Source organism: Microchirus variegatus, assembly GCF_963457635.1.
Source record: "Microchirus variegatus genome assembly, chromosome: 5".
Classification (NCBI taxonomy): domain Eukaryota; kingdom Metazoa; phylum Chordata; class Actinopteri; order Pleuronectiformes; family Soleidae; genus Microchirus; species Microchirus variegatus.
In genome coordinates this window covers 23,159,581-23,186,300 of record NC_139806.1, presented here as the reverse complement: position 1 = coordinate 23,186,300, position 26,720 = coordinate 23,159,581, and the positions used below count along the sequence as shown (strand labels likewise).

The window sequence follows — 26,720 nt, the reverse complement described above, 5'->3', positions numbered from 1 at the left end:
TTCCCCATGTAAAACTAATCCTGTCTGAATAGGGCTTAAGCTAAATTCGATTTGGGGGGGCGCTACACCTCCTCGGAGTAGCCAGTGATTCAGTGCTTGACTATTATCGATACAAATATAAATGTAAATAAAATGCATTAGAGAGCAATGAATTAAACCAGTAAGTAAACCAGTTTAATGTACAAATCTGCACTAAATGAGCAATTGTCAACTCCAAATTGAGAGGGGGGGGGGGGGGGGTACTGGTGATAAAGGGACCCCAAGCAGCCGCTTAGTTTATGTCTGCCTTTGGCCAGCTTGTGACAAGTATTAGTTTTCCTCAACTTTATTAAGAAAAAAAAATAACACTGTACATGTAACAGACAGATTCTGCAGTTTCAATAAACCACAGATACCAAAAAAAATCTGTGCAAAAAACAACAACATAGAACAAAAACATTGAAATGATATTTACATTGTATAAAAAAATTGTGGTATAGAATAGAAAACGTGTGTGTATTTGTTAATGTGAAATGTGCCATATAGAATCAGGAAGTCTACAACTAAATACATTTAATATTTTTTATGTTTAAATATATCATAACAATCCTCATCACCCATTTATCTAAACTAACGATTATTTGTATCATGTTGTGCCTTCATTTTTTTGGACATCATGTTTTAATGCTTTTATTCCTTTATCCGTGTATCGTACTTGCTTTTGAGTGACGTTAATGATGATTACTGATCACAGTTTTACTGTTTTTCTCAGTTTTTATATTTTAGCAGTAAAAATATAATTTTACTTAATTTTAGGGCATTTGTGGCCGTTGGGTGGTGGTGTAATACATTTGTTAAGCACTGTATATGAGGTTCTTAATTAATCTTTGTGTACTCTTCAGGTGCTGTAAGATTATGTGTATTATTATTATTATTATTATTATTATTATTATTATTATTATTATTATTATTATTATCATCCATCTGTTTTGAGGGCTAAGGGTATGCATGAGAAATGGGATTGGGCCCCAGTGCTGCATCTATTTTTTGTTACATATAGATTATCTCATGCATTATTCAGAAGCACTACAGAACCTTCAGTATTACTTATACACTAGTGTCAGATAATGCATTTAAAAATAGTGACTAGTCATTGTCAGTAACCACAGCTGCCCTTTAACCCCTGAGTACTGCACCGTGCCCCCTGCATTGATGTATGTGTGAGCAGGTGGCTGAGGAGTAAAAGCCTAAAATGGCCACCAGACCTTGTTCCCCATCACTATCATCATCATCATCACCAGAAGCAGCAGCAGCAGCAGCAGCAGCATCACCACCTCAGAAGCCCATCCCCTAGCGTTCGTCCCGGGAATGCGCCCTGTATGCGCATGGGCGGAGAAACTGCCGCTGTGCGCTGTTATTATAGTAGAGTAATTTCTTCTTCTTCTTTTTTTTTTTTTTAAACGAAAATGGCGACTAGTCAGGGAAGTGTGGGAGCTGCCGCGGCACTACACGGCTACCAGCACACGGGTGGACCTCACTGGAGCCCGGGCATCAGCCAGTTTCAGCAGCAGCAGCAGCAGCAGCATCACCTTCAGCAGCAGCAGCACCACACGGCCCGCAGCCTGGACCGGGCTCTGGATGATGCCGTGTGCTCGGGGATACTGAACCTGAGCGGGAGGAAGCTGAGAGAGTACCCGGGTGTGAGCTTCGATCTGACGGATACAACACAAGCAGGTGAGAGTCTGTCCCGGTGTCTGTTTATTGAGTAGGTTTGTGTGTCCGTGAATGCATCACGCCCGCATTGTGTGTGTGTATTTTTTTTAACCATAATGAGGCGTGTATAGTCAACCATATTTAAAGGGACATTCCGACCATAAATGCACACACACACACACACACACACACACACACACACACACACACACACACACACATACTGGTTGTAATTACTGTCCACTCATATATCACACACAGTACTGCAGCTCACGCCGCTGTTGTGTGCTTGTTTTGGCCGTAGCTTTCAGTAGCAGACCCCCCCCCCCCCCCCAACACCACCACCCCCCAAATCCCCCCCATGAGACACATGAATGAGGCTGCAGGCAGGCATGCAGGCGCACCCAAGTCACGCGCTGTGCAGCGGTTTGCACTGAGCTGCAGTTTCATGTGGCCCCGTGGGCAACAGCAGCAGAATATGAATGAACCAAGTGATGCCAGGTGTAAAAAAAAATCTCAGGATATCGTGTGTGTGTGTGTGAGCATGTAAGGCATGAATCCATTCATCTTTGGGGAAAAACCAGACAAAAGATGCAGGGCACTAACAGCACTGCATGTCTGGGTGCATTTGCACATGTAATCTGTCAGAGAGGAAGAAGATACTGGCTCTGTTATGTCGGGTAATGCATTTTATCGAGTTTCTGCAGGAAGTGATGAGAATAATCACCCATCTCATACTCCCATTTCAAACTTTACCCATATTGCACTTGCTGAATCATACAAGTATTTCAGAATTTGGATTAAGTTAAGCTGTTAAAGGTGCATTATGTCATAAATCTAAAGCAACTGGTCGTAAAATCCTAATCCTAATATCCTTATAAATCCTATGTCAAATATGTCACAGAGTCTCAGGAATAATGTTCATATAATAAACTGAACTCACCAACAACAACAGTACAGACAAAATATTCACATTAAAAAAAATCTTTTGCAGACTGCAAATCATGTTTTTTTTTTTTTTAATCATGTTTTGGCATGTGGTGCCACCTACCAATCATTGCAGTCAGTAGATCCTCAGCTTCCAAGCTTTACAGTACGTTTTAGCCACAATGGCGGAGAAAACGTAACCTAAAAGACCTCGGTATTTTGAATTTGAGTGTAGTAACGGTTTTTGGCCACATTCTTATGGCTTTAAATGTCTGCACTTTTTTGCATATTCAGTCAGTTGATTTTAATGATTGTTCCTTTACTTTGTTATAAATTACAAACAAATAAGTGATTTATAGACACACACAGGATTATGAGTTATTTATCACTACATGCCTTCTCCTGAGGAATGTCTCTTTTATGCAAAACACATATTCATTCACACAGCCTCTTTCGAGTATCACGGGAGTACAGTGTTCCCTGTTGCTTATTTGGGGGCGAACTTCTTTACAATGAAGAGGAACTGGGCATGTCATGCTATTTGCTGAAGCGTCCAAACTACCTCACAACACTTGATGTTTACAGCACACAATCCAGTTAACCTCGGATATCCCACATGTACCCAGTAATGTTGCAGAACTGGTTTGAGCTACTATGCAGTGAACTCCAAACTGTCATCAAACATGAGGTTTTTAAGCCTAATCATTTGGGTTAGTATGAGTGTTTTCTGAAGGCTGTGTTGTCAGGTCATACGTACTAAAATACATTTGTGTTGATGTTTTGCAGGAGAATTTTCATGGTGTGAGTTTCGAAAAATATTGGATGAATAGTAGTTATTATGAGGACTATCTCAGTCATTATCACAGACATTAGGAAGATGCTGAATCTCTGAATCTTTTTGTCACCATTAACATATGGTGTTACTCTGTCAAGCTGCTGGTTTTTTCTCTGCTAAAACATTTTAGCAACTCTTCATACTCCACCCGCTTTATTTTTGACTCTAGAAAAGCCTACCTTTCTAGGAAAAGCACATTTTGAACACAAATTGTTGCTTTTTAGTAGCGTTTATCAGTGATCGGTGTGTGTGTGTAACAATGGCGACCATCCACTTGCAGTGGAATGCCAACATGACATGATCCATTTTTAAAGAAGGCACCAATTGCTTTGATATAATGTGCCATTTTAAATAAGCTTTTACAAGAGCTGAAGTCCTGATGACAGATTCAACAGGACATTTATGGACTGCTGAATGAACACACTGCCAAAATGTATTGATATTTTTATATGCAGGATTTTTTTAAACTACTGCTGCCATGGCTGCATTTTATATAACACAATGATCGCAATCAAAGAAGACATTTCTCTCCCATTTCTCTTGGTTAGATTTCGACAGTCACTTTGAATTGCTGTTATCTGATCACTTTTTTCCCCCCCACCACGTCTTCATTTCGATGCCTCAGATGAAAGGTGCGTGCTAGAGGAAGGTCTCACTTTCAGATGTGCAACGAGTCATCAACACCACACCCCACCATTTTCACACATTTACTGTATCTGCTGTGAATGGAAAAACAGATTTAATGTGTTGTATGCAGCCTTTACATATGTGTGTCCTCACTGATTGTTTGGTTGGTGCAAACAGCTTCTCCTTTTCCTCATGTCTCTTGGAGAAATTCACAGCAGTCAGTTTTGTTGATGCATGAACGTGCCTCTTTATATGTGGGAGGGTCTGACCTTTGTTGCTAGTATAGGTTAGTTTTGGTTTGTGACAAACATTTTAAAAGTCCCGAGTGTCCTGGTTCTGTCTATGCACGACAATCTGCAATGATTTGCATGTCAACAGCAGTTGACTAAAAGTCAGTTCAGACTTGGTCAGAGCTCCAGAGTGTTTTCTACTGTAAAGGCAATAATGCTGACCACCCACTGGCCACTTTATAAGATACACAGGACACCAAATAAAGTGTCAGGAGCAGCATCTGGTGTCCTCTGCTGTTTTAGCCCATAGATACTGTTCTGTAATGAGTATTTATTTGAGTTACCGGTCATTCTCGTCTGACAAGGCATTTTTGCAGCGTTAACTACCACTCACTGGACATTTTCTCTTTTTTCGGACCATCCTCTGTAAACCCTAGAGATGGTTGTGTGTGAAAATCACAGTAAATCAGTAAATCACAGATCAGCCCAACAATGGTTTGAACTTCCGAAAGTTGTCTTGACGCTTAAAAGCATTGACTTGTCCACTTTTGGACAGATACACTCTTAGAAATAAAAGTGCTAAGTAGAACCATATAAGGTTCTTCGGCTCCTCATAGGAGAACCCTTTTTGTTCTCCAGGTAGAACCTTTTTTATAAAGGTTCCACCTGGAACCCTTTTGGAGGGTTCCACCAAGAACCCTTTTAAAATCCATTATTCAGGAAAGGGGTTTTAAAGGGTTCTCTGGATCAGAATGGTTCTTACTGGAACCATTAGTGTTACCAAGAACCTTCGGGAAAGGTTTTTTTTTTTTTAGAAGCAAATGGTTCCAGATAGAACCTCAGCCCTTGTAGAAGGACCCTTTTGGAACCTTTGTAAGTGCCCCTTACTCATTTTGACTTATTTTCAGAGGTCTTTACCTCCTGCAGCTCCAGAGACAATTCAATTGGAAGCTGATTAACCCTAGAACACCATTGCCAGGTGGTTTTCACCAGAGCAAAGACATTTATGTAATTTTCATGAAAACCATGAATCATTATTATTATTTTTTAGACATTTTTGTTCCCAAATTCCTAAATTTCCAGTAATTTTGGAGCATTTTTATATGGTCCCCTTTTATATGGATGCTTTTCTTTCATTTTGTTAGACATGACACATGTTTAAAATAAAAATAAAAAACTACTCTTTTTTGTCATGTTTTGATATATTTTGATGACAAGTACTTTTTATTGGGTGTATTTATCATCTCGGGTAAAAATTACCCGGCGTTAGTGATGGTGTTTTGAATTTGAGCGATAGTGTTCTAGGGTTAAAAAAATAAATAATTGAAAGCCCTGACTGATTCCTCTAAACATACAACATATGGGAAGTATCTTGATCTGCACACCGAAGCTTGCTCCCCCACCATAAATCACTTGTTATTGCAATTTCGATCCATCAAGTTGGTGGTTCTAGAAATTAGATAGCATTACTGTTCAGAGTAAAGTGAAACTGAATGGTTTCCTTATGAGTAATGGGTAGTAGTCAGTGGAAAAAGAGAGAGAGGCCAAATCCTCACACAAGGGTGTCTGTTTGCAGTGAGCTTCTGACACTTTGTCTCCAGTTAGTTGGTTTTTTTCCCATGGGAAATTGCAAGATCTTTGAAAGGCTGCCCTGACCTTGAACAGAAGCTGGGACCATCACATCACATCCTGGGCAGATGTTCAGGTTCATATCCCAGCATGCTCCTGCCTGTCATCACTGTGTCCCTGAGGGAATAAACGCAGTGTGCTTCTGCTGCAGCGAACATGCGCTGTGGTCACATGTATTATTCTGAGACGCACATACATCACTGTAGGCAAGTGTAGACAGCTGAATATGTGGTGATCTAAAAAGAAATATGAAGGGTTTGGTGTAATATTTAACAGCCAAATACGTTTTCAAGTGGAAAGAATGTCCACCGCTTCTTACCAAAATTATGTTCCCACTTAATCCCACACAACAAGGAACATATTTTCTCCCAGATTACATTTGTTTTTAACGTATCACAAGGGAACAGGGGTTACTCACTGTGTTCACCTTAACCACACGTATAAGGAAGTGGTTCTCATTATTCGTCACCCTCATTTCCTCAATGGTTGAAATGTGCCACAAGCTTGTAAAACATGCAGAAAGAAACCTTTTCATTTCAAAACGTCGATTTTGGTGATATCTCGTCATCCTTCCTGGTGCGATATGATCATCGATAATCTGCCAGTTTTACACGGCAGCCGTCGCTACTTGATGCCTCCTCTTGGTGGCGCTGCTCAAATAAATAGAGAAATCCTACACTTTTCAGTTTTCATCACTTAGACAGATATCGTGATATATCGCTATGGGGTTGTCTTGCATTATATTGATTATCACAGGATATCATGATATTATTGGTGTTGTGGACCATGTATCGTGTATCATATTGTATTGCAAGGTACCCTTTCATTCCCACCCCTGTTCCTTATGAAAGATATAATTGATTGGTCTTTTTGGATTTGGATGACATTTTCAGGAAATGTCCACAATGGGACCAAGTACAAGTGATTTTGAGCTTGATCCATAGAGGTTAGGGTCTGAGCTGCTTTGGCGGAGGGCTGCGCTCTCCGCGTGCTTTTCTAGTTATGTATGTTATGTATGTAAATAATGTAATGTTTAGCATACATGTTGTGGAACTCATGGTAAATCTCTTCTGATTTGTCCCCATCGTCCCATTCTTGACAGTTTGGTTTCATGAAACACAGATTATTCCTCTCAAGGACACAAGTACTGAAACACAACAATGCACTTAGCTCCGGTACTTATGTGGTAAAAAGGATGCTGTTGACGCAGTACACAGTAACAGAAGTGGTCACCAACAATAGAGGAATATATAAAACAAAAGTGCATAATTTGAAGAAATTGCTGTTTGTTTCTTAACTCGCAGATAGTTTTTTGAAGGGATCACGGCAATAATGATTGTAGCCTGAAATAAATTCACAGTGACTGGTGTTTCTTCCCTAGGGGCTTCTTCTAAGTGTGCTGCCGCACGTCTAGACAAGACATATGCTCACCTGTCAGCGACAACACAATGCCTTATTATAGCAAGTGAATGATGTTGTGGTTGTATACGGTATATATCGATGGTAAAACTTTAGTATTGAGAATGAAAGCATGATTGTGAGTGACGTTTTATTGTCTCAAGAGAACAATTAAAAGAAATTAAAAGAAAATATGGAGTTCCAATGTAATAAGATATTTTAATCACACATACTTTGCTGTATTTTCAGTGGTCTCTCAGTGAAAGGAGATTATTCCCAGCAGTGTTAACTTTGGAAATATGATGCTTTGAGTGATTTAAAGGTGCCACATGTAAGAATGTGGCCAAAACGGTTACTACATTCAAATTCAAAATACTGAGGTCTTTTAGGCTTCGTTTTTCTGACGTAACTGGCAACCCCTGGTTGCTCGGCAGCTGAGACTCTACTGACTGCAATGATTGGTATACAGCGGTAGGTGGCGCCACATGCCAAAAGATGATTTCAAAACATAAACATGATTTGCAGTCTGCAAAATTTATGCTAATATTTTGACTACTTTTGTTGTTGGTGAGTTCAGTTTGTTATATGAACATTATTCCTGAGTCTCTGTGACATATTAGGAGGATTTTATGACCAGTTGCTTTACATTTATTACATAATGCACCTTTAAGCCAGAAAATAATGTTGAAAACAAGTATTTTGTGCATTTGTGTGCAAAGTAAATAACCACATTAGAGAAGTATAAACCACAAAGTGTTTGATTTAATTGATTATTATAGCAGACAAATAAGAATTCACTAAGTAAGACTGTATTTAATTAGTCTGAGATGATATAATAGTTATTAATCTGAGGTTAGCAGGATTGTCTCCCACTCATGACTCCTACACATGTGTCTTTGTGTGAATTATCCAGTTGTTATAGAGATGAATCCTTCTTCAGTGACACTACAGAATATGAGTCATGTTTCTAATTTGATTCCTCTCAGTGTGGGTTTTCTTTTTTTGGGGTCAGTGACAAAGACGGAAAAGAGAGCATTTCTTGATTTGAATCCCAGTTATTGAGATTATGTGCTGGAACATCTATTATATAGCTCTCATCCCCACAGAGGGAACCCTGTAAACTCCCAGCAGAGCCCCACGGCCACACCCCAAACCTGCCATCCATGAAACAGTGGCCTCATCTGCTGCAGCACACGATAATTAACCCCAATGAATCATGTTTTTGTTGTGTTCGGCCTTTGTTTCCATGTAATTGGGTGTTGCACCTTGATACGTGGATGTGCTGTTGAAAAGATAATGATGTTCTGTTGTGTGAAGCTGAGACAGTTTTGACTTTTTATTTGTGGTCATCAACAGAAATATTGCTTCAGCACTCAGCATCTCATCTGTAAGAATAGAGTTTGCTGTGTCATGGAAAAACATAGCCAGACATTATCTGCACTATACCTCCAAAATGAATAGTGTGCTGAGGGTGCAGTGCAGAAGAGTAGAGCCCGGTGTGCTCGTCTGCCTGGTTGGCCTTGTCCTGCGGGAGCTCCATGCAACCAGCAGGTGGATAGAAGACCCACTGTGGGCCGCAGATGGTCCTGGGCTGGAGGAGGGAGATGGACAGGCTCACAATGACTCTGCCTCGACCCACCCCCATATCTAATCGACCCAGATGATTCCACTGCTACAGAAGGATCCCCAGTTGCTGGGCTGGAGGGTAGGGAGGGAGGTGGGGGAGTCGTCCATGTACAGCTGGGTTACAGCATCAAGGTCTGGGCCTCAGGGAGAGGCAGAATTTACTCTTAATGGAGAGCAACCACACATTATGACCTCAGCTTTCGGTCTTTACCCGTGTGGCAATATCCGTTTCCCTTAACCCCTCGGCTGCTTTTCCTTTGTGCTGCCGATGCTGCAGGAGTCTGCGTCTCACTTCTGCTTATGAGCTGCCGTGAGAGCTCAGACCACACTGAAGCCTGTCTGCTCATTTAAAGCTTGTCACAAATCAGAGACCACTTAAATGTTCTTTTGTCCGTAGCCTTTATCCTCTACTGTAAACACCAGTGTGCAAACTGCACTACTTTGCACTACTGTGTAAACATGTTTTTGTATTGCTTTTGTATATATATATTTTTTCTTTTATTTTTGAAGGTGAAAAATATGGGTTCTTTAATGTTTGATGCCATTTTTTGGAAATCAGTGTAGCCCCCCTCCCCCATTCAATACAATACACTCAACTCTGTATTTTGTGTCTGCACTGCAGTGTCCATATATTCTAAATAATCTAATTTATTAAGTTTCTGAGAACAAAAATGTGTAACCTTACATAAACGTGGGATTCTGATTATTAATAATGTCAAAAATGTGCCTGATTATTCAATATATGTCTATATTATACAATATTTATATGTGTTTATTGCTGCTGGTCTGCTTAGCTGCCTCTGATCTTAACCCATCTTATCTTATAGGCTACAATATCTGCCTTAAAACTAAAAATTGATATGATATATGAAGTGTTATGTGTGCTAATCCATACACAGCAAACAGCAATGCCTTAAAGTCAGAGAATATTTGCTTTCTTATGTAGTTACAAAGGTGCCTAATAAATGACAGTAGTAGTAGTATAATTCCATTCATTAAGGAGATGGGTTGTAGTAATGTGCCCTTTTTTTTCTCGCTGTGTGGATATAGTAGCTCTCCAGTTTGGTGGAAGAGAATAATTAAAAGCTCTGTGTTTGTCGATGTGGAGCTGCTCCTCACAGCACAGGTCTCTAATTACTGTGTCACCCAGAGAGAATTCAACACACACACACAAACACACACACACCATTAGAGGCCACTGAATCAATATGTGTCTGAGGGTGAATTCTGTAACGTAGTCTTTGCTTGTGCTGCTCTCAAAGGACACACACACACATATACTATTTTCATGTTGCCCATTTAGAAAGAGACTGTTTGTAGTTAATGGAGGACAAACACAGGGTGTGGCATTGTGTAGTGCAGTGTGGATGTGTGCTGTGTGAGTGATTCAGCAACCTGATTCAGGTTTGACTGTAAGAATTCACTCTTATATTCACACCTACAGTCAGTTTAGAGCTCATTTTAGTTCAGGTGTTACATGCAAGGACTTCAACTGTTTCCCTTAATGAAGTATGTTTTTACAATACATATTATGAACAACCTGACGTTTCTTGAGAAAAAGAATTTCAATTTCAACAATTTTATAATTTGCATGTGCATGTGCATTACAACCTACAAAAAACCCCACAGTGGATCTTCTAAGGCACAAAACATTTAGTCATCGGTATCTGAAAAATATGGTATTAAACTTTATGTTTCCATTCTAATCATATTGAGAAGTATTGGACCCTCTGGTGGGCCAGTTCTGGGCCGCGGGCCATATGTTTGACACCCCTGGTTTACAGTGTCAAATTAACCTCTGCATGTTTTTGGATTGTGGGTGTACATGCAATACCTCACATGGGAGTGATGTATTGTTTTTGGTGGCTCAGTGTGTCTATTTGTGTTTCCACACTTGCACTTGCCACTGTGGCCAGCAGAGGGCACCAGAGGCTTGTTAAATAAATGGGGTGAATTCTGCCATCTCTGATTTGCCTTGTTTTACACCATCCTACCGTTCTTACGAATGTAAATCTATCCTTGTGCCACTCTAGGGAGATCAGTCATGGAAATACAGAGATATTACTTTGTCAGTAGCACATAAACTGGTGTCCTATTACGCCAGTGTTCTACGAAGAGGCATGCTTCTACTGTTCTGTCATGGAAACATATCGATCAGTCTCTCAAGCCTAGATCTTTAAAGGTTAATGTGTGTGCTGTATCACATGCTAATCGGCCCCTGTGATGGACTGGCGACCACCTTTCACCCTATGTCAGCAGCCCAGCGACCCTCATGTGGAGGGTGAAAGCGGTAGACGATGAATGAATGTTAATCAGCCTCTGTTTTTTTTTTTGTTGCAGATTTATCCAAGAATCGCCTCGCAGATATCCCTCCAGAAGTGTGTCTGTTCTCTCCCCTCGAGTCACTCAACCTTTACCATAATTGCATCAAGTGCATCCCAGAAGCGATCATCAATCTGCAGATGCTGACTTATCTTGACATAAGGTGCTAATATTATGCATTTAAAATGTTTACGTGTGTTCTGTTTGTTTATTTTAATTGCTTAAAAGGTACTCATCCTCATTCTGGACTCTTTACAGGGTGAAAAAGAAGCATTTCCCCTTTTTTTTTTTGCTGAAACTCAATTCCCATATATGCGCTGCTCCATGCTTCTGTGTGCTGGTTTAACAATAGGTGTATGCTTTGTCTTCCTATACAGTCGAAACCTCCTGTCAGTTTTGCCAAAATACCTGTTCAGCCTCCCGCTTAAAGTCCTCCTTGTGAGCAACAACAAGCTTATGTCCATCCCCGAAGAGATCGGCAAAGCCAAAGAGTTGATGGAGCTGGTGAGCAGTGTGTGTGTGTGTGTGCGCGCAGTATAGAGTTTTTTGTATCTTGCACAGCAAAAGCAATCCCATTCTTTACGCTTGCAGGACGTGAGCTGTAATGAGATCGAGGTGCTGCCAGCTCAGGTCGGGAGGCTCCAAGCCTTACGAGAACTCAACATCAGGAAGAACTGCATTCACATACTGCCTGAGGGTCAGTCTGTCACCACTTATGCTGTTTTTTCACACAATATCATGAATAATAAACCTCACAGGCTCTCAATATGTTCATGTCTGAAAGGAATGTCAAGTAGAGACTAGGAGGCAGCTGCAGGTTTTCAATTTGATTACCTGAGATTAGCTGTGTTATAAAAAAAAAAACAAGCAGCTAATTTTAATCAAGGCAAATAGCCGTGGTTAAAGGTGCATTATGTAATAAATCTAAAGTAACTGGCCATAAAATCCTCCTAATATGTCACAGACTCAGGAATAATGTTCATATAACAAACTGAACTCACCAACAACAACAGTACAGCCAAATATTCACATTAAAAAAATATTTTTGGCATGTAGTGCCACCTACCGCCGTCTACCAATCATTGCAGTCAGTAGAGTCTCAGCTGCCGAGCAACCATGGGTTGCCAGTTACGTCAGAAAACGAAACCTAAGAGACCTCGGTATTTTAAATTTGTATGTAGTAACCGTTTTTGGTCACATTCTTACATATGGCACCTTTAAATCTATTCTGCTGAGGTACAACATTGAAAAGCTCGCACATGCCTTCATAGCTACTTGACTGGATTACTGTAACGCTCTTTATGTTGGGGTTAGCCAGGCTTCCATTGCTCCCATTCAGCTTATTCAGAACACCTTTGACAAAGATCTCACAGACATGAACATCATTCCGACTCCCAGTACACCACAGGATCCATTATAAGTCGTTATTGTTTGTGTACACATGTCTTAATGGGTGTGATCGGCTGATCGGCTCCTCTTGGTCGTCCCTAAAACAAGACTGAAGCTCTGAAGAAAGGCCTCATCACTCCCTCCCAGTGTTTGCTTTATTACTGTACAGCACTTGCTGTTTTGATAAATAGATGAGGTAGGAACAGTCTAATGTAAGCATGCAATATCAAGGTGCTTTTGTTTGTGGTTTTTGAAATATGGGATCTAATGCAAAGGAACTTTCCAAAATTAGGATATTTTTTTACCCACAGCTTTGAAGAACACTAATATACTGTGGTAGATGAGCCTTGAAATAAGACTGGTATTAACTGGGTACTGTGCTAAGGGTGTAGCATGATGTCGATCAGGTGTAACTCACCGGCATAACAAAGTGTGCTTTGTGTTCTTCATGCATGTTTGAACTGTGCATCAACAAAAAGCCTTTTTTAGAACGACTCTCCTGTCTACACTTGCAGAGTTGGCTGACCTGCCTCTCATTCGACTCGATTTCTCCTGCAATAAGATCACCGAGATTCCTCTAGCCTACAGGAAACTCAGGCAGCTGCAGCACATCATCCTCGACAACAATCCTATGCAGTCTCCACCCGCACAGGTACGCGCAGTCATCTGTGCATCTACTCTTCCTGTGATCCACACTTACAATAGGAGATTAAATCCACAATACCATGAAATCATATGAAAAGAGATTAGAGGATGAGCGACACTGGCTCATTCAAGATGACATAATACTTACTTCATTATTGTTTTACTGTATATAGAATCTGTTTCCACACTTTTGAATCACTATTTTTGGATGGTGGATGGTACATGTACAAGGCAAAACCTTTTCAGGTTTTCTTGCTTTGTGGTTGATTCCCTGAGATCCCAATGAGCCGTGTACTGTTGCACCACCTAGTGGATGAAAGGGTGCGTTTTCTCAGACTGACCGTGTTCAACGTGCATGTTTCAGATTTGTCTCAAGGGCAAAGTGCACATATTCAAGTATCTGAACATCCAGGCGTGTAGGACGGACAAGAAACCGGACACACTGGATCTTCCTTCCCTTGGCAAACGCTGCCTTCCACAGCCACTGACAGACAGGTACGAAAATATTCACCAAGTATTGACATTATGTGACATGCAGCATTACCCATTTACACACTTCCTTATAATGTATTGATTCATAATAATTCTGCATGCATTTATCATCAAACCAATCAAATTAGATTCTGTCTTCTTAGAAATAACTTAATGGCCTTTTTGTTTTAATTTTTCCAGCATGGAAGATTTTTATCCCAGTAAGAACCACGGGCCTGACTCTGGTATCGGTAGCGACAATGGTGACAAGAGGCTCTCTACAACGGAGGTCAGCATTCAGGCTCATACTCTTTATTAAATGCAGGATGAAGATTCTTGGCCTTTCTAGTCCCCCTTTTCTGTTGTTACTGCTTAGCAGAATGTTAATGTATACATGCTGTAAATGTTTGTTTCAAAGTTACATCACTGCCTTTTCCACCTTTTCTCATATCTCCTAATTTTTTAACACAGGAACAGCCACTAAATTGAAAAAAAAAAAAAAAAAAAAAAAATTGCTTCTCATTCTTTTTCATCTGGCAGCCTTCAGACGACGACACCATCAGCCTGCACTCGCAGGTTTCAGAGACAGCCCGTGCTGATGCCCTATCACTTCTCTCTAAAATGGACTCTTGCAAAGGTCACCCAAAATAAGTATCACACATTTCCTTTAAAAGAGACTCGGGGGTTGTTGAATGAAGTGCCTGAAATATGAACGTTTATGATCAACGCGGATGCTTCCTCCCTCTATCAGATCAGGATCATTATGACTTTATAGAGCCCAACCCCGACGAGGATGCTGCTCTGTCAGAGTGTGACGGGCAGCAGAGCACTCATGTGTCTTGTATAAAGGTATGTATTTATACATGATGCAGGGAGCCTATTGGAGACGTTATGTGAGGTCTGTACAAGACAAAATCAGTGTCTGTGTTTGTGTGTCTGTGTGTGTTTCAGGAACTGGAAAAAGTTCTTCACATGTCTCAGCTAAACAGAGATAAAGACGGCTGGAAAGAGGAATCAGGGTCAGTTAAATATTCAGTACAATCCAATGCAAAACACAGTGTACCACATGAAACACCCATTGTTTTCCTTGAGTGTAACGAGCTGTGCGATTGGTTTAGTTCAGACCTGGTATTAACATCCATCTTGAGAAAACTGCTCAATTACATCACAGGACTCGAGTCTGAGGGCGCTTTCACACCAACAGCAGTTGGTGCGCACCAAACGATCCATTCGAACGAAAAACTCGAGTTCGTTTCGCATCAATCGCACTCGGGTCCGCACCAAATCAAGCGGACCGAGACCGCCAAAAAGAGGTGGTCTCGGTCCGCTTGACTCCGCACCAAATGTCAGACTCTGGTGCGGTCCCTCTGGTGAGAACGCAAACTCGGGTCCAAACCATATTCTGCAGTAAATGCCATGGACATAGCCTACCTTGTAGGTCTTTGGAGCAATCTTCGTCTCATAGTTAGCACGACCACATTCATGAAAATAGCGCGTCTCCTCTGCCTGAAATGACGCGATATACGTCTTCGCCGACTCCAGTGCATCAGCTGATTGTTCTCCAGACGCAGCTGCGACTCATTCTCAAATTGGATATTTTGCCAAAAATTGGCGCTTTTCTACCAGAAGATATAAACACTTTGAAGAAACATCAATCGGGCCAATTTTGGTTCGTTTGCTGGTGTGAAAGCGGACCACACTGGAGTCATATGTTACATAATAACAATTGTATTGCCTGGTGCGGATCAAATAATCCAACTAGTGGTGTGAAAGCACCTTGACTTAAGTCGCAAATTTGAGGACTCGAGACTTGCCTGACTAACGTTCGACTTCACTTAGACTTGACCTTCATGTCTTCAGACTCGACTTAGCCTTGATTAAAATGACCTGAAATTACTTGACTTTTATATATATATATATATATTCCCTTGATTTTTTTTGGAGTAATTGCTGTGCTGGAGCAGGGAGGTAGAAGTGAAGAGGCTGTCCTCACACGGTTCACTGCAGAACATGGTGTTGTACTGAAACGACGAAGTCAGTGTCCATTCACCAATGTGCGAGCACATTATTTATTTAGCATTAGCGTGCTACTAGTTTGCGGCTAACTTGGTGAACCTGTTTCCAAAGGTAAGCTAGCGAGGCTACGATTAGCATTAGCGTAGGGCTAACATAATACAAACACTGTGCAACCTCAGTAGGCACAATGGATTTTATTTTAGCATTAATGCATTTTTAGCATTAGCGTAGCTAGCTGTTGTGTCTGTCAGTCACGCCTTATCATGCATTACCATAACTGCACTAGTTTTCTCAAATATTGAGAGAGTTAACGTTTCAAAAAAAATTAAACACGGAGAATGTTTAGTGTTTGCGGTCTTGCGTACAAACCTGACAACTGAGCAACACCAACACCACTACATGAAATGTTATTTTATTCCACAAAGAAAGGTAAGACGGGAAGTCAGTTAGCTGCTATCTTTTAAACTCACACTGGCTAACGTCTTGGTCAGTCAAAGGTGTGCGAAACGTCATTTTTTAGCCCAATGTCAGTATTCTTTACATTTTAGGCTCTGTAGTAGTATTTATTTTCATTTTATTGATGTTAATTATATCTTTTATATATATATAAGATAAAATATACGTCATATGTGTATACATATATGTGTGTGTATATATGTATACATATGTATATATATGTATATGCATACATATGTGTATGTGGATATATGTATATGTATACATATGTGTATGTATATATATGTTTTTAAATAAACCCAGTTGTATGGGACCATGAAGCAGTCCTTATGTTGTATGAGTAACTCTTGCAGTTCAAAATGACTGTCTTTTTTTTTTAATCATATTTAAATGTGTAATATCCGTAAAACCGTCTTCCATATTCATATGACTTTACGTGTAACTTGCTTTATTCTTACAAGAATAACTTCTGACTTGCTTGAGACTTGAAGGTTAATAGGACTTGAGGCTTGCTTGTGACTTGCATAATGTGTGACTAACTCCCATGGTGTCCTGTGATGTGATTTATGTCTCACTTTCCCCCGCTGTATGCAAATACAGATGGAAGTCTTGTCTGCTCGTGTAAACTAAATAGAACATCTGACTGTACAGATGTGTCCGTGTATCAGTGGTAGAAAAAAATATGTCAGAAGGAGCCGAGTAAATCAAAGCTCTACACGCTGTAACATTATGTGAGATTTTACCCATTCTTAAAAGGAATCATGTGTTAAATAATCAGTGTTAATATTGTAGCGGTGGCTATGGCCACAGATGGGATTAATCCCAGGGATTATGAAGGAAGTAGTAGTTAGCCACTGAGGTTGATGCAAAAATGATGGTGAATGGTAATGATAAAACACAAAATTAAATGATTTATAACACCAGCATTACACCAACAGGTGTTACTGTCTAAATTGCTAGTTTTATTTCTTCTTCAATAGAATATTATGCCAATTTTAATATATTACTTTATGGAAAATAGAAAAAAGCAAATAGAGAGTCTGTTCATTCAACCAAAAAGTGATGCTTCTTTGTCTCGAGGCAGAAAATAAAAACTGGTCTGGCCCATCCTTGTAAGCAATGTGAAAAAGCAGTCTCTTAAAACCTCATAAATGATTTCATTATGCTGCAAAGTGTTGCACAATCATGTCCAGCGTTATAGGAGATAAATATAGCACTTTGTGTTGAGACTTGAATGTTTTATCAAATTAATTTGACCCAGACTATTGTGTGTTGTTGTTGCCTGAGGCAAACTTGTTCATCAAGTCGTCTGCCTGACAGTAATTTGAATTTGAATGCTTTGCAGTTCTGACAAGGAGCAGCTTGTTGAGGAAGAGGAAGATGAGCTGAAGGAAGTGCTGGATCTAAGGAAGATTGCTGTTCAGCTTTTGCAGCAGGAGCAGCAGAATAGGTGCGTGGGTCCTGCTTCTCTACCACAAGTACAAATAAAGCCACCAGACTCTTAATCCAACACTATACACTTGTTTAGTATGACTGTGCTTAAATCCAGATGTTTGATACTTTCTCCTTCCTCCTCATCATGTAACACGCTGCTCTCATCACTCCCCATATTTGTGGATTCATTCTCTGTTTCTCAATATCCAGATAGATGTTTTTTTCCCCCAATGTGTCCCCAAATATCGCTCCATCAGCACCATGTGGCCTCTTTCCCTTCTGCGAATCAAATGCCAGCCTTACTTCACTTTCTCTCTGTCCACTCCTGTCCTTCCCCTGATCATCTCTTTGTTCCCTGCTTTCTCCCTCAACTCGGCTACTGCACATTTGATGTACGGCTTCTAGACGGCGATCCTTAATTTGCAGAGCAGAGAGTCTTATTCACCGACGGAGAGTAACCGGGCGGGCACACAGGTCAGGCAAACGTTTTGCTTTCGCTTTTCTGCATGTCACACTCGGTTAATGACCAGTGGTGTTTATCTCAGCATTTATTTCAAAAGGGCCAGCTCCATTGAAAATGTGAATTTTCTGTGTCTTCCTGTCTGCAGGTTCCTAAGTCACTCTGGAAGCTCGAGCAACAAACCAAGGCCTCCACCACAGACAGCTCGAAGGTACCTACAGAATCCCCCCGCACTGGGCTACCTATTGTTTAGTCCCACTGAGCAGAAGCACACATTTAAAGTTGAGCCATTGTAGAGGCAATTTAACCATAATAACCGATAACAGGTTTGGCCTGTGCAATGTGGAGTACATGTAAAATGAGACAGACATGATGAATTGTGATCCCTGCGATGGACTGGCGAACTGTCCAGGGTGTACCCCACCCCACCTATCTCCCTATGTCAGCTGAGATAGGCACAGCACCCCCTGCGACCCTCTGGTGGAGGATAAAGCGGTAGATAATGGATGGATGGATTTATGATGAATTGTGCTGTGATGTGGAGTTCATTCTCAGGGAAAATAGCTTGATCATCCAGGAGTAGAAGCTCCTGCAGGATGAAAGAATAGGTGAGGGTGTGATGCATTCACTGCACCTGCACTCTGGGATTACCACATGTACTGCTGCTCTGTGGCTGGCTGCAGTTTATACCTTGCATAACTTGCATCAAGGTGTGAAGTGACAACATAATGTCAAACGGTCAATATGTCATTACAATACTTGGTCATCACTCGTCACAGTTGAGCAAGCGATCACTAATTGTCTAATTGTCATGTCCTGGCTGGTCATTTTCGTCTAGCTTTTTGAAGAAATGTAAAGATTGGAGCCCTTACGTACTGAGACAGAAGGGAGTCTGATTCAAATCACAGACAAACTGAGGCAAGCTACAGGAAAACAACTTACCAAATGCACTGAGAAACTCTGCAAGTGTATACACATCCACTGTTCCTAAAGCAATCTGTGGCTGAGGTCCAGTGTGTAGCATTTAGAGGCAGGAATTGAATATACGGCAAATAAGTGTTTGTTTAAATGTATAATCACATAAAAAAAATATATATATATATTTTTTTTTTTTGTAGCCTTAGAAAAGCCTTTTATATGTACTTCTGGCAAGAGTCTATGTTAAATCATCAAAAAGCATTATATTAATGTTTCTGTGTCCTGTGTCTTGCATTATGTTGGTTGACAAAGAAAGAATTATTCATGAGACTATTTTGTAAAGTGTATTCTCCTTAGAGCCCAATGAATTAAAGAAGTTGTGTCTTTCTTCTAGTGCTTCTCTTGATGAAGGAAGTAGTGGAGCATCTGTGCTGAGTGGACAGGTAAAAACCATTGATCTGTGTTCTCCCTCCATTCATCATATGATGTTCTTTTTTTCCTCTGGTGATGATGATGAGAGTGACTCCCTGTATGATCTTGCAGCCCTCTTCTTCCTGCTCATTTGACGGCAGCCTAAGGACAGACGAGTCAGAGTCAGAGCCAAAGTGGCCCGAGGTTCCCCCCATACTTAATCAGAACGAAGATCGCAGGAGGAACAAGTACCTGAGAAAAGATTATCTAAAGGTACAGGCATGCATGTGCTGCCATAACAGCAAATAGCTTGTATACACTGGAACAGCTGCAATGACTCCGTTATGTTGTTATGTTTATGTGTGTCTTTAGTCTATTGGCTATATATTGCCAGTTGCCCTGGCAACATTGCAATAAACACCACCATGCATGATTTCGTTTTTTAAAGAACCAATTGTTTTGTTGAACTGCGTTTTTCCACCTGCGTTTTTTATGATGAGATTTTAAGTCAGTATCACTGAAGCTGTCCCCTTTGTTTTTAACCAGTTGCTAGGCTGTGGTGTGTTTTGAGGGCAGGGTTTGACAAAATAGAAGACAGAAGTGGTTGGAATGGATTGTTGCAGTGCCTTTTCCAGACTTCTACCACACAGAACTTTTTTTGTTTGTCTTTTTTTTAGTATGACGTAGTAGGATTTCAATAATTACAAAGACAAAGAGAAGGTGATGGGAATCAAAGGCAGAATTCACAAAACCACAAGCAGGTGGGATTGTATACTGTATTCACCATTTAAAATGTTCCTTTCGAAAGTCTGATTCAAATCGTCAATCGGATAAAACACACGTCCGCCGGCTCTGTCTGTCTGTATAAAATGATTGTTGACAACAAATAGAACAGGAACGCTATCATGGTCATTTGTTTATCTTTTCTCGACAGTACAAATGTCAGAGCTCTCGGAAAAACTCCAGTGGAAATGACGACTGTGAGGTGAGTGTGATTTGAAATTGTAGTGCCATTAAATTAGTATGCCAAACTGTTAGGGGAAGACATGTATTTCATATCAGGAAATAGTTTTCTGCTTCAGAGTAAGTCCAGAATGATTTGGTTCTCTCTGGTTTGAGGGTGCATTTGTCTCCAGATATCAGATTAAAGTCTCTCACAAAAGGCTTTTTTCTTGGTTATCGTGACCCCCTGACTCTTTAAGAAAAATATCTTGAATAACAAAGTCATTATTATAATTAGGGGCATATGTATTTCAAAGATTCTGAAAACATCTGGCAGTTAAATGATGCTCACCAAGCTCTATGGGAAATTCACCAGGCTCTTCATCAAGTTGTGACTCCCTTGGCTTTAGAATTGAAAGATGAAGATAAAACATGCCCCACCCATTCTCTCCTTCTTATGTTCTCGTATGGTGAGTTTGTTTTTCTTCTATGAAGGAAATATCCTAAAATATTATACAAGCCAAGACTCTTTTCCTTTTAATGGGTCCATTTAGCTCATTCACAAATGTAACTACCCGTACTATATATTATACACAGTACAGTTTTGTGCATTTCTCACGCTTTTCATTCTTTTATGTTGATCATTTTGTCTGTGTTATGGCACAAATTTGAGCAAGATTGAGTATTTTTATTTGACCTTGTTATTTCCACCTCAGCTCCTACAGTAAGGCTAAAATACAGTTCTCGTATTACCGGGTATTTACCTGGTAAATTCATGGTAAAGCAAAAGTTTTACTTGGTAATTAATAAGACAGTAAATACAATGAAACCATGGCCAAAATACTGGGTGTCAGACCTGGTAACTATATAGTAAATTATAGTGTGTTATTGGGTAATTACTGCTGGTAATAAGAAGGTAAGTACAATGAAACTATGACCAAAAGTTAGGTATTTACTGGGTAACTATATGGTAAAGTTAAGTGTATTATTGGGTTATAAGCTGGTAATAAGCAGGTAGCTACATACCCCCAATTACTCACTATTTACCCAGTAAATATAGGGTAACAAAAATGTTTTACTAGGTATTAATCTGTAATAAGAAGGTAAGTACAATGAAACCATGGCCGAAAAAATACTGGGTATTTACCCAGTAAATTATAAAGAGTTATTGGTAATAATTCATCTGATAAATTATATAGTTTTATTGGAAAATGACCCTGGTAATAAGTATTTCCCTGTTATATGTATGGTAAACTAAGATGCCGATACCTTCCCTTTGCCATTGAATAAGCACAATATTGTACCATGTACACTCTTAGAAATAAAAGTGCTAGGTAGAACCATATAAGGTTCTTTGGCTTGTCCTCATAGGAGAACCCTTTTTGGAGGGTTCCACCAAGAACCCTTTTAAAACCCTTTATTTAGGAAAGGGGTTTTAAAGGGTTCTCTGGAACAAAATGGTTCGTATTGGAACCATTAGTGTTTCCAAGAACCCTTGAAAAACCCTTTCTTCAGGAAAGGGTTTTTCAGAAGCAAATGGTTCCAGGTAGAACCTCAGCCCTTGTAGAAGGACCCTTTTGGAACCCTTATTTCTAAGAGTGTAGAGTCATAGTTACTCCCGCTGTTTACCCGCGCGTCATTGAATTTCATCATTCAGAGCACTGGGCAGAAAAAACATTGCATCAACACCTGCCGCGGGCCTTCGCGGACTGGTAATTAGCAGACTGCAAAAGAAAGGGTTACCTTAAAAACTAAAAAATCAACTTTTTCTTATAAAAATCCTGTCATTTAAAGGGTTAATGTCTTTAAAAAAATATATTAGTATTTGAAAAAAATCAGCTCAATGTAAGTAGAAGATATAATAATATATAATATTTTCTATAGCTTGGTTTAAAAAGCTTTGCGGTACAAGTATGACTAATATTAGACCTGCCTCTAAGGGTTACCCCAAAGTTCAACATGGATGTTAAGACTTTTTGATTTTGTAAAAACTCCGTACTGAAATTGTGTCTCATAACAAGCAAATCCCTGGTGACCACAGAGAACAATGGACACCACCTACCCCTGGAGAAACTGGGTTGTGCTTTGGCTCCTATTTGAATATCTGGCTTGGAGTTCCATGTAGTAGGAATTCCTTCCTACCCAGGAATATGACCTGGGTAGGAAGGTCATATTCCTTCCTACCCAGAGAGGCTGGAATCTATTTGTTTAACGTTACAGGATTGTGGCCCTCTTTCCAAAAGGTTAATAATTGTGAATGTTGTAAGTGAGGAGTCAGCTGTAGTTTTCCAGCTGGTCAACTTTCCCAATTAAGAAGTGGTCCATATTTTTAATAAAAAATGTTTTTTTGTTTTTCAGGAAGGCTTAAGAAATGTTGATTTCAGCACAACTTTGACAGTGTTTGGACTAAAGCCAAGATCAGGTAATGTATCATATCAAAGCTTCTATGACTGCTATTGTCTGAACTATAGGGTTCATTTCCCATTCCCTGCACACATTCACATCCACAGAATTTGGTACATAAATAGACTACTACATCTCTTAAATGTGTGGTGGAGGTACAGTCTCGCCTTTGCACGTACATGGAAGTATATGCAAGTCAAGTTTCTGGCATAAAGTCAAAGGTGGCTTTAAGTTTTAAGGATACATATCTGTGCTGTGTTCAAAGGGAGCCAAATATTTTTAGGTGGAGTTCCGAAACCCTTCTTTAGAAGTGGGGTGGTTTTCTGAGGAAATCGGAGTCTACAGGACAAGACTGAACATGGTGACATGAGTCTGTGACTGATGAGCTGTTACTTAAGATTGATGAATGCATTTTATTGTGATGACAGTCAGTGAATGTTTTTTCCTGTCTTGTCATAAATTAATGTCTCATTAATCTCATCAATGTGATTATTGCAGCAATTAACAGCAACCTTAAGTTACTGCAATCCCAATTCAGAATATTTGCATATGTGTGGCTAAAGTCAGACTTGGCAAATTACATAAATACTTTTACGCTGTTCATGCACCTGCACTTCTACAAAGAGAACGAGATACATGAGTAATGTTTATCGAGAAACAATGCGTTCCCCTTTTCTTGACTTCCTGGGAAACTCAACACCCACCCAACAAAGGGTGTTAGTTTCCTTTGTATTTTTCATTGTGCATTACCAGGTATTTAGACCTCTCACTCCTCACTCCTTCTTTCAGCCTTCACCAGAGGAAGTCGTCAGGATTTCGACTCGACAGACCCCAGCTTCACCATGAGGAGGAAGATGGAGCACTTGAGAGAGGAACTGGAGCAGATAGGCCTCTTACGACAGGTCAGAAACCTCCCCTGCGTGTTTATGCCTTTGCATTTTCATACGAAGAGTTGTTCGGATGCCACAGGCTCTCAGATCCTGCTTTTGTTCCAGTTCCAAGTGATGTTGAGTCACATCTTATCATCTAACAAATAACTGATTCACCTCTTGTTGTGAGACTTAGCAACTGTTTGCATCTGGTCTGAAATCAGTATTGGTACACAATGGTGGAATCGAGCCACGCCTTATCATTTACACAAATCAAAATATGTTTTGAGGTCATTGTTTCTGCATTTGCAGAATATTGAGTCCAGACTGAAGGTGTTGCTTCCAGATGATGTCGGAGCTGCTCTCATGGACGGCGTTGTCCTTTGCCATTTAGCCAATCACATCTGTCCTCGCTCTGTTGCCAGCATCCATGTACCGTCGCCTGCAGTGGTGAGCACATTCAGCTAACAATTTTTTAATTTAAAAAAAACAGAAAAACAAAAACTAAATACTGTTTTGAGATAATGTCAGCAGACTGTCCTTGTCCTTGCTTCTTCAATTGCTAATTTGACATATTGTGGCTTCCAGCCAAAGCTCAGCATGGCCAAATGCCGTAGGAATGTGGAGAACTTCTTGGACGCCTGTAAGAAGATGGGCGTTCCCCAGGTAATATCTATGATGAGTGACTGACTCACTGATTGACTCACTGACTCCTGGATAAAAATCAGATTATCCTATCAGATTATCACTGTTAAACAAAAAACCTTCTTCCATTGCAATTATGAACAAACAAACATGTATACGTGTATGGTTCATACTACCAAACCATTGACTTCCTCAAACCCAAATGATTGACAGGTGATCGTGCACAGCAAATGTGAGGGATATAGATTTACGGCGTTCATAATTCTATCGCAGTACATTACTGGGATTGGTTCCCGCTCCCTCCATGACACTCCAGTCCAGTCCATCGCAGGGCCACAGAGAGGCAAGCAACCATTCACTCTCGCCTATGGTCAATTAGAGTGTCCAATTTACCTTATCCCCATATTGCATGTTTTGGACTGTGGGAGGAAGCCAGAGAACCTGGAGAAAACCCACACACACACAGGGAGAACATGCAAACTCCAACCAGGGCTTGAAACCTAGTCTCTTCTTGCTGCAAAGGCAAGAGTGCTAATCACCAGCACCAACTGAGTGGCCAACCATTAAATATGTTGAATTGAATGACTTTCAGAGGTCAGATCAGTTATATTCAGGCTTGATTATTGAACCTGTTAAAGTGTGTACTTTTCAAACACTAGAAAAACAATCTGGATTTTGGAATTTGGAAATCTAGTATGAGAGTGAAATGCACACCTTCTAATTTCCTGTTGCTAGGGCTCTCAATCAAAACAATAATTAGTTTGAGGATGTCATTTTGGGATTATGGGATTTGTGTCTCAGTTTGCCTCAGAGGTAATAGCAGAGAAGGTAAAGCTGATTACCTCTTTAAAAGAAGAACAAACAACTCAACAAAATATTCAATTCAATTAAAAAATAAATGTATGTGACTGAAGGGGGCAATTCAGTGGCTCACCCAGCATTTTTAAAATGGCATTTAAAAACAGTTAAGAAAAACAAACACAAACACAGTGTAAAGCAATTAGAAAAATGTAAGAACATTGCACGTATACTGTATATACAGTACATGCATGCACTCATATGTACCACCTATACATATTTGTTAACATTAGCCTTATATTTTACTGCAGAAACATTACACATTATATCTTTAAAACTCCTGCTTTAGCTGTGACTAACGTTTTGTCCCTCTCTTAACTCAGGACAAGCTTTGTCTTCCCCATCACATCCTAGAAGAGCGTGGTCTCGTGAAGGTGGGTGTGACCGTCCAGGCTCTGCTGGATCTGCCCCCACTGCAACAACTGCCGGCTGTTTGACACAAACCCCAATGCTGCATCCAACCTGCAGACTTCCTTCCTGACTGAAACAGGAGACATGAAGCTGCAGAAGCTCTGTCTTCTCATATGATGTCAGCCTCCACCCACTTCCCATCTGTCACCATTTTTCATTTGTGCCCTTTTCTTGTTACTGGGGTCATCCTGTGTGTGTGTGTGTGTGTGTGTGTGTGTGTGTGTGTGTGTGTGTGTGTGTGTGTGTGTGTGTGTGTGTGTGTGTGTGCGTGTGCGTGTGTGTGTGTGCGTATATTTGTGCGCGTGTGTGGACTTGCAATGCGAGTGTGTGTTTTCCTGCACCTTGCTGAGAAGGAACAGAAGGAAAGAAGACAGAAGGTCTGAATAAAGACCTTTACATCTGTCTCAACATGCTCAATGATTATTATTGAGCCCATAAGTGCCAGTGCTGACAACAATGCCACACAGCTGTTGGACACATTGGCAGTGTGGAGACGGCAGACCTGTAGCGCACGTGTTCAGACCTATGCTGCCTCATTGGGCCTCATACTGTAACCCCAAACCACTGCCGGGCTTCAAGTGGTCCTTGAGTTCTCGTTTCCTCTTTTTGTGTGTGTACAGTATGTGCGTGTAATAGATTTTTATTTTTTTTTATTTAAAGCTGTAGTGCGTAACATTTTTGTGTAAACACAAGTCTGTCAAAATTGTCAAATCAGCTCACACAATGCTGATGAACTGTAGGGTGGAAAAGCGCTTTAACAGTTTTCGTGTGTGTGGCGACATTGCTGTGCTGCACACGGGTTCATGCATTTTACATCACAAATGAGCAGGCTAGGTGGAAGAAGCACACGGCGTGTATAAAGCTGTGTTAGTAATTACTCAACATGGGGGGGGGGGGGGGGGGGGATAGATGTTCCACACTCAAGCTTTACATTTTTTTTTTACACAGTTTTTTGCACTGAATCTCACTGTCAGTAGCCAAGCTGGATTTGCCAAGTATAACATTTCAGCCACGGCATCTCCTCCAACACCGGTGTGATTTAAAGCTCCCATAGAGTGGTCCTATCGCACATATATGTGAGTTATGGAGGTCTACTTACATACATT

The 26,720-nt window shown here is 40.4% G+C and overlaps 1 protein-coding gene across 1 annotated transcript; it reads left to right on the top strand.

Moving 5' to 3' along the window:
• Window positions 1-1,430: 1,430 nt before the first annotated feature.
• Window positions 1,431-25,640, top strand: lrch2 (leucine-rich repeats and calponin homology (CH) domain containing 2; the record flags this gene model as incomplete). The annotated part of the gene is made up of 21 exons (XM_083889067.1): window positions 1,431-1,713; window positions 11,305-11,449; window positions 11,664-11,790; window positions 11,878-11,983; window positions 13,191-13,327; window positions 13,685-13,815; window positions 13,993-14,080; window positions 14,332-14,428; window positions 14,543-14,640; window positions 14,743-14,810; window positions 17,609-17,713; window positions 18,103-18,171; window positions 18,306-18,368; window positions 19,470-19,518; window positions 19,619-19,759; window positions 20,421-20,471; window positions 22,787-22,850; window positions 23,621-23,733; window positions 24,013-24,150; window positions 24,289-24,366; window positions 25,527-25,640. Exons 1-21 carry the CDS (start codon window positions 1,446-1,448, stop codon window positions 25,638-25,640), a joined length of 2,250 nt encoding a protein of 749 aa, XP_083745193.1. The 5' UTR covers window positions 1,431-1,445.
• Between the last annotated feature and the right edge of the window lie 1,080 nt (window positions 25,641-26,720).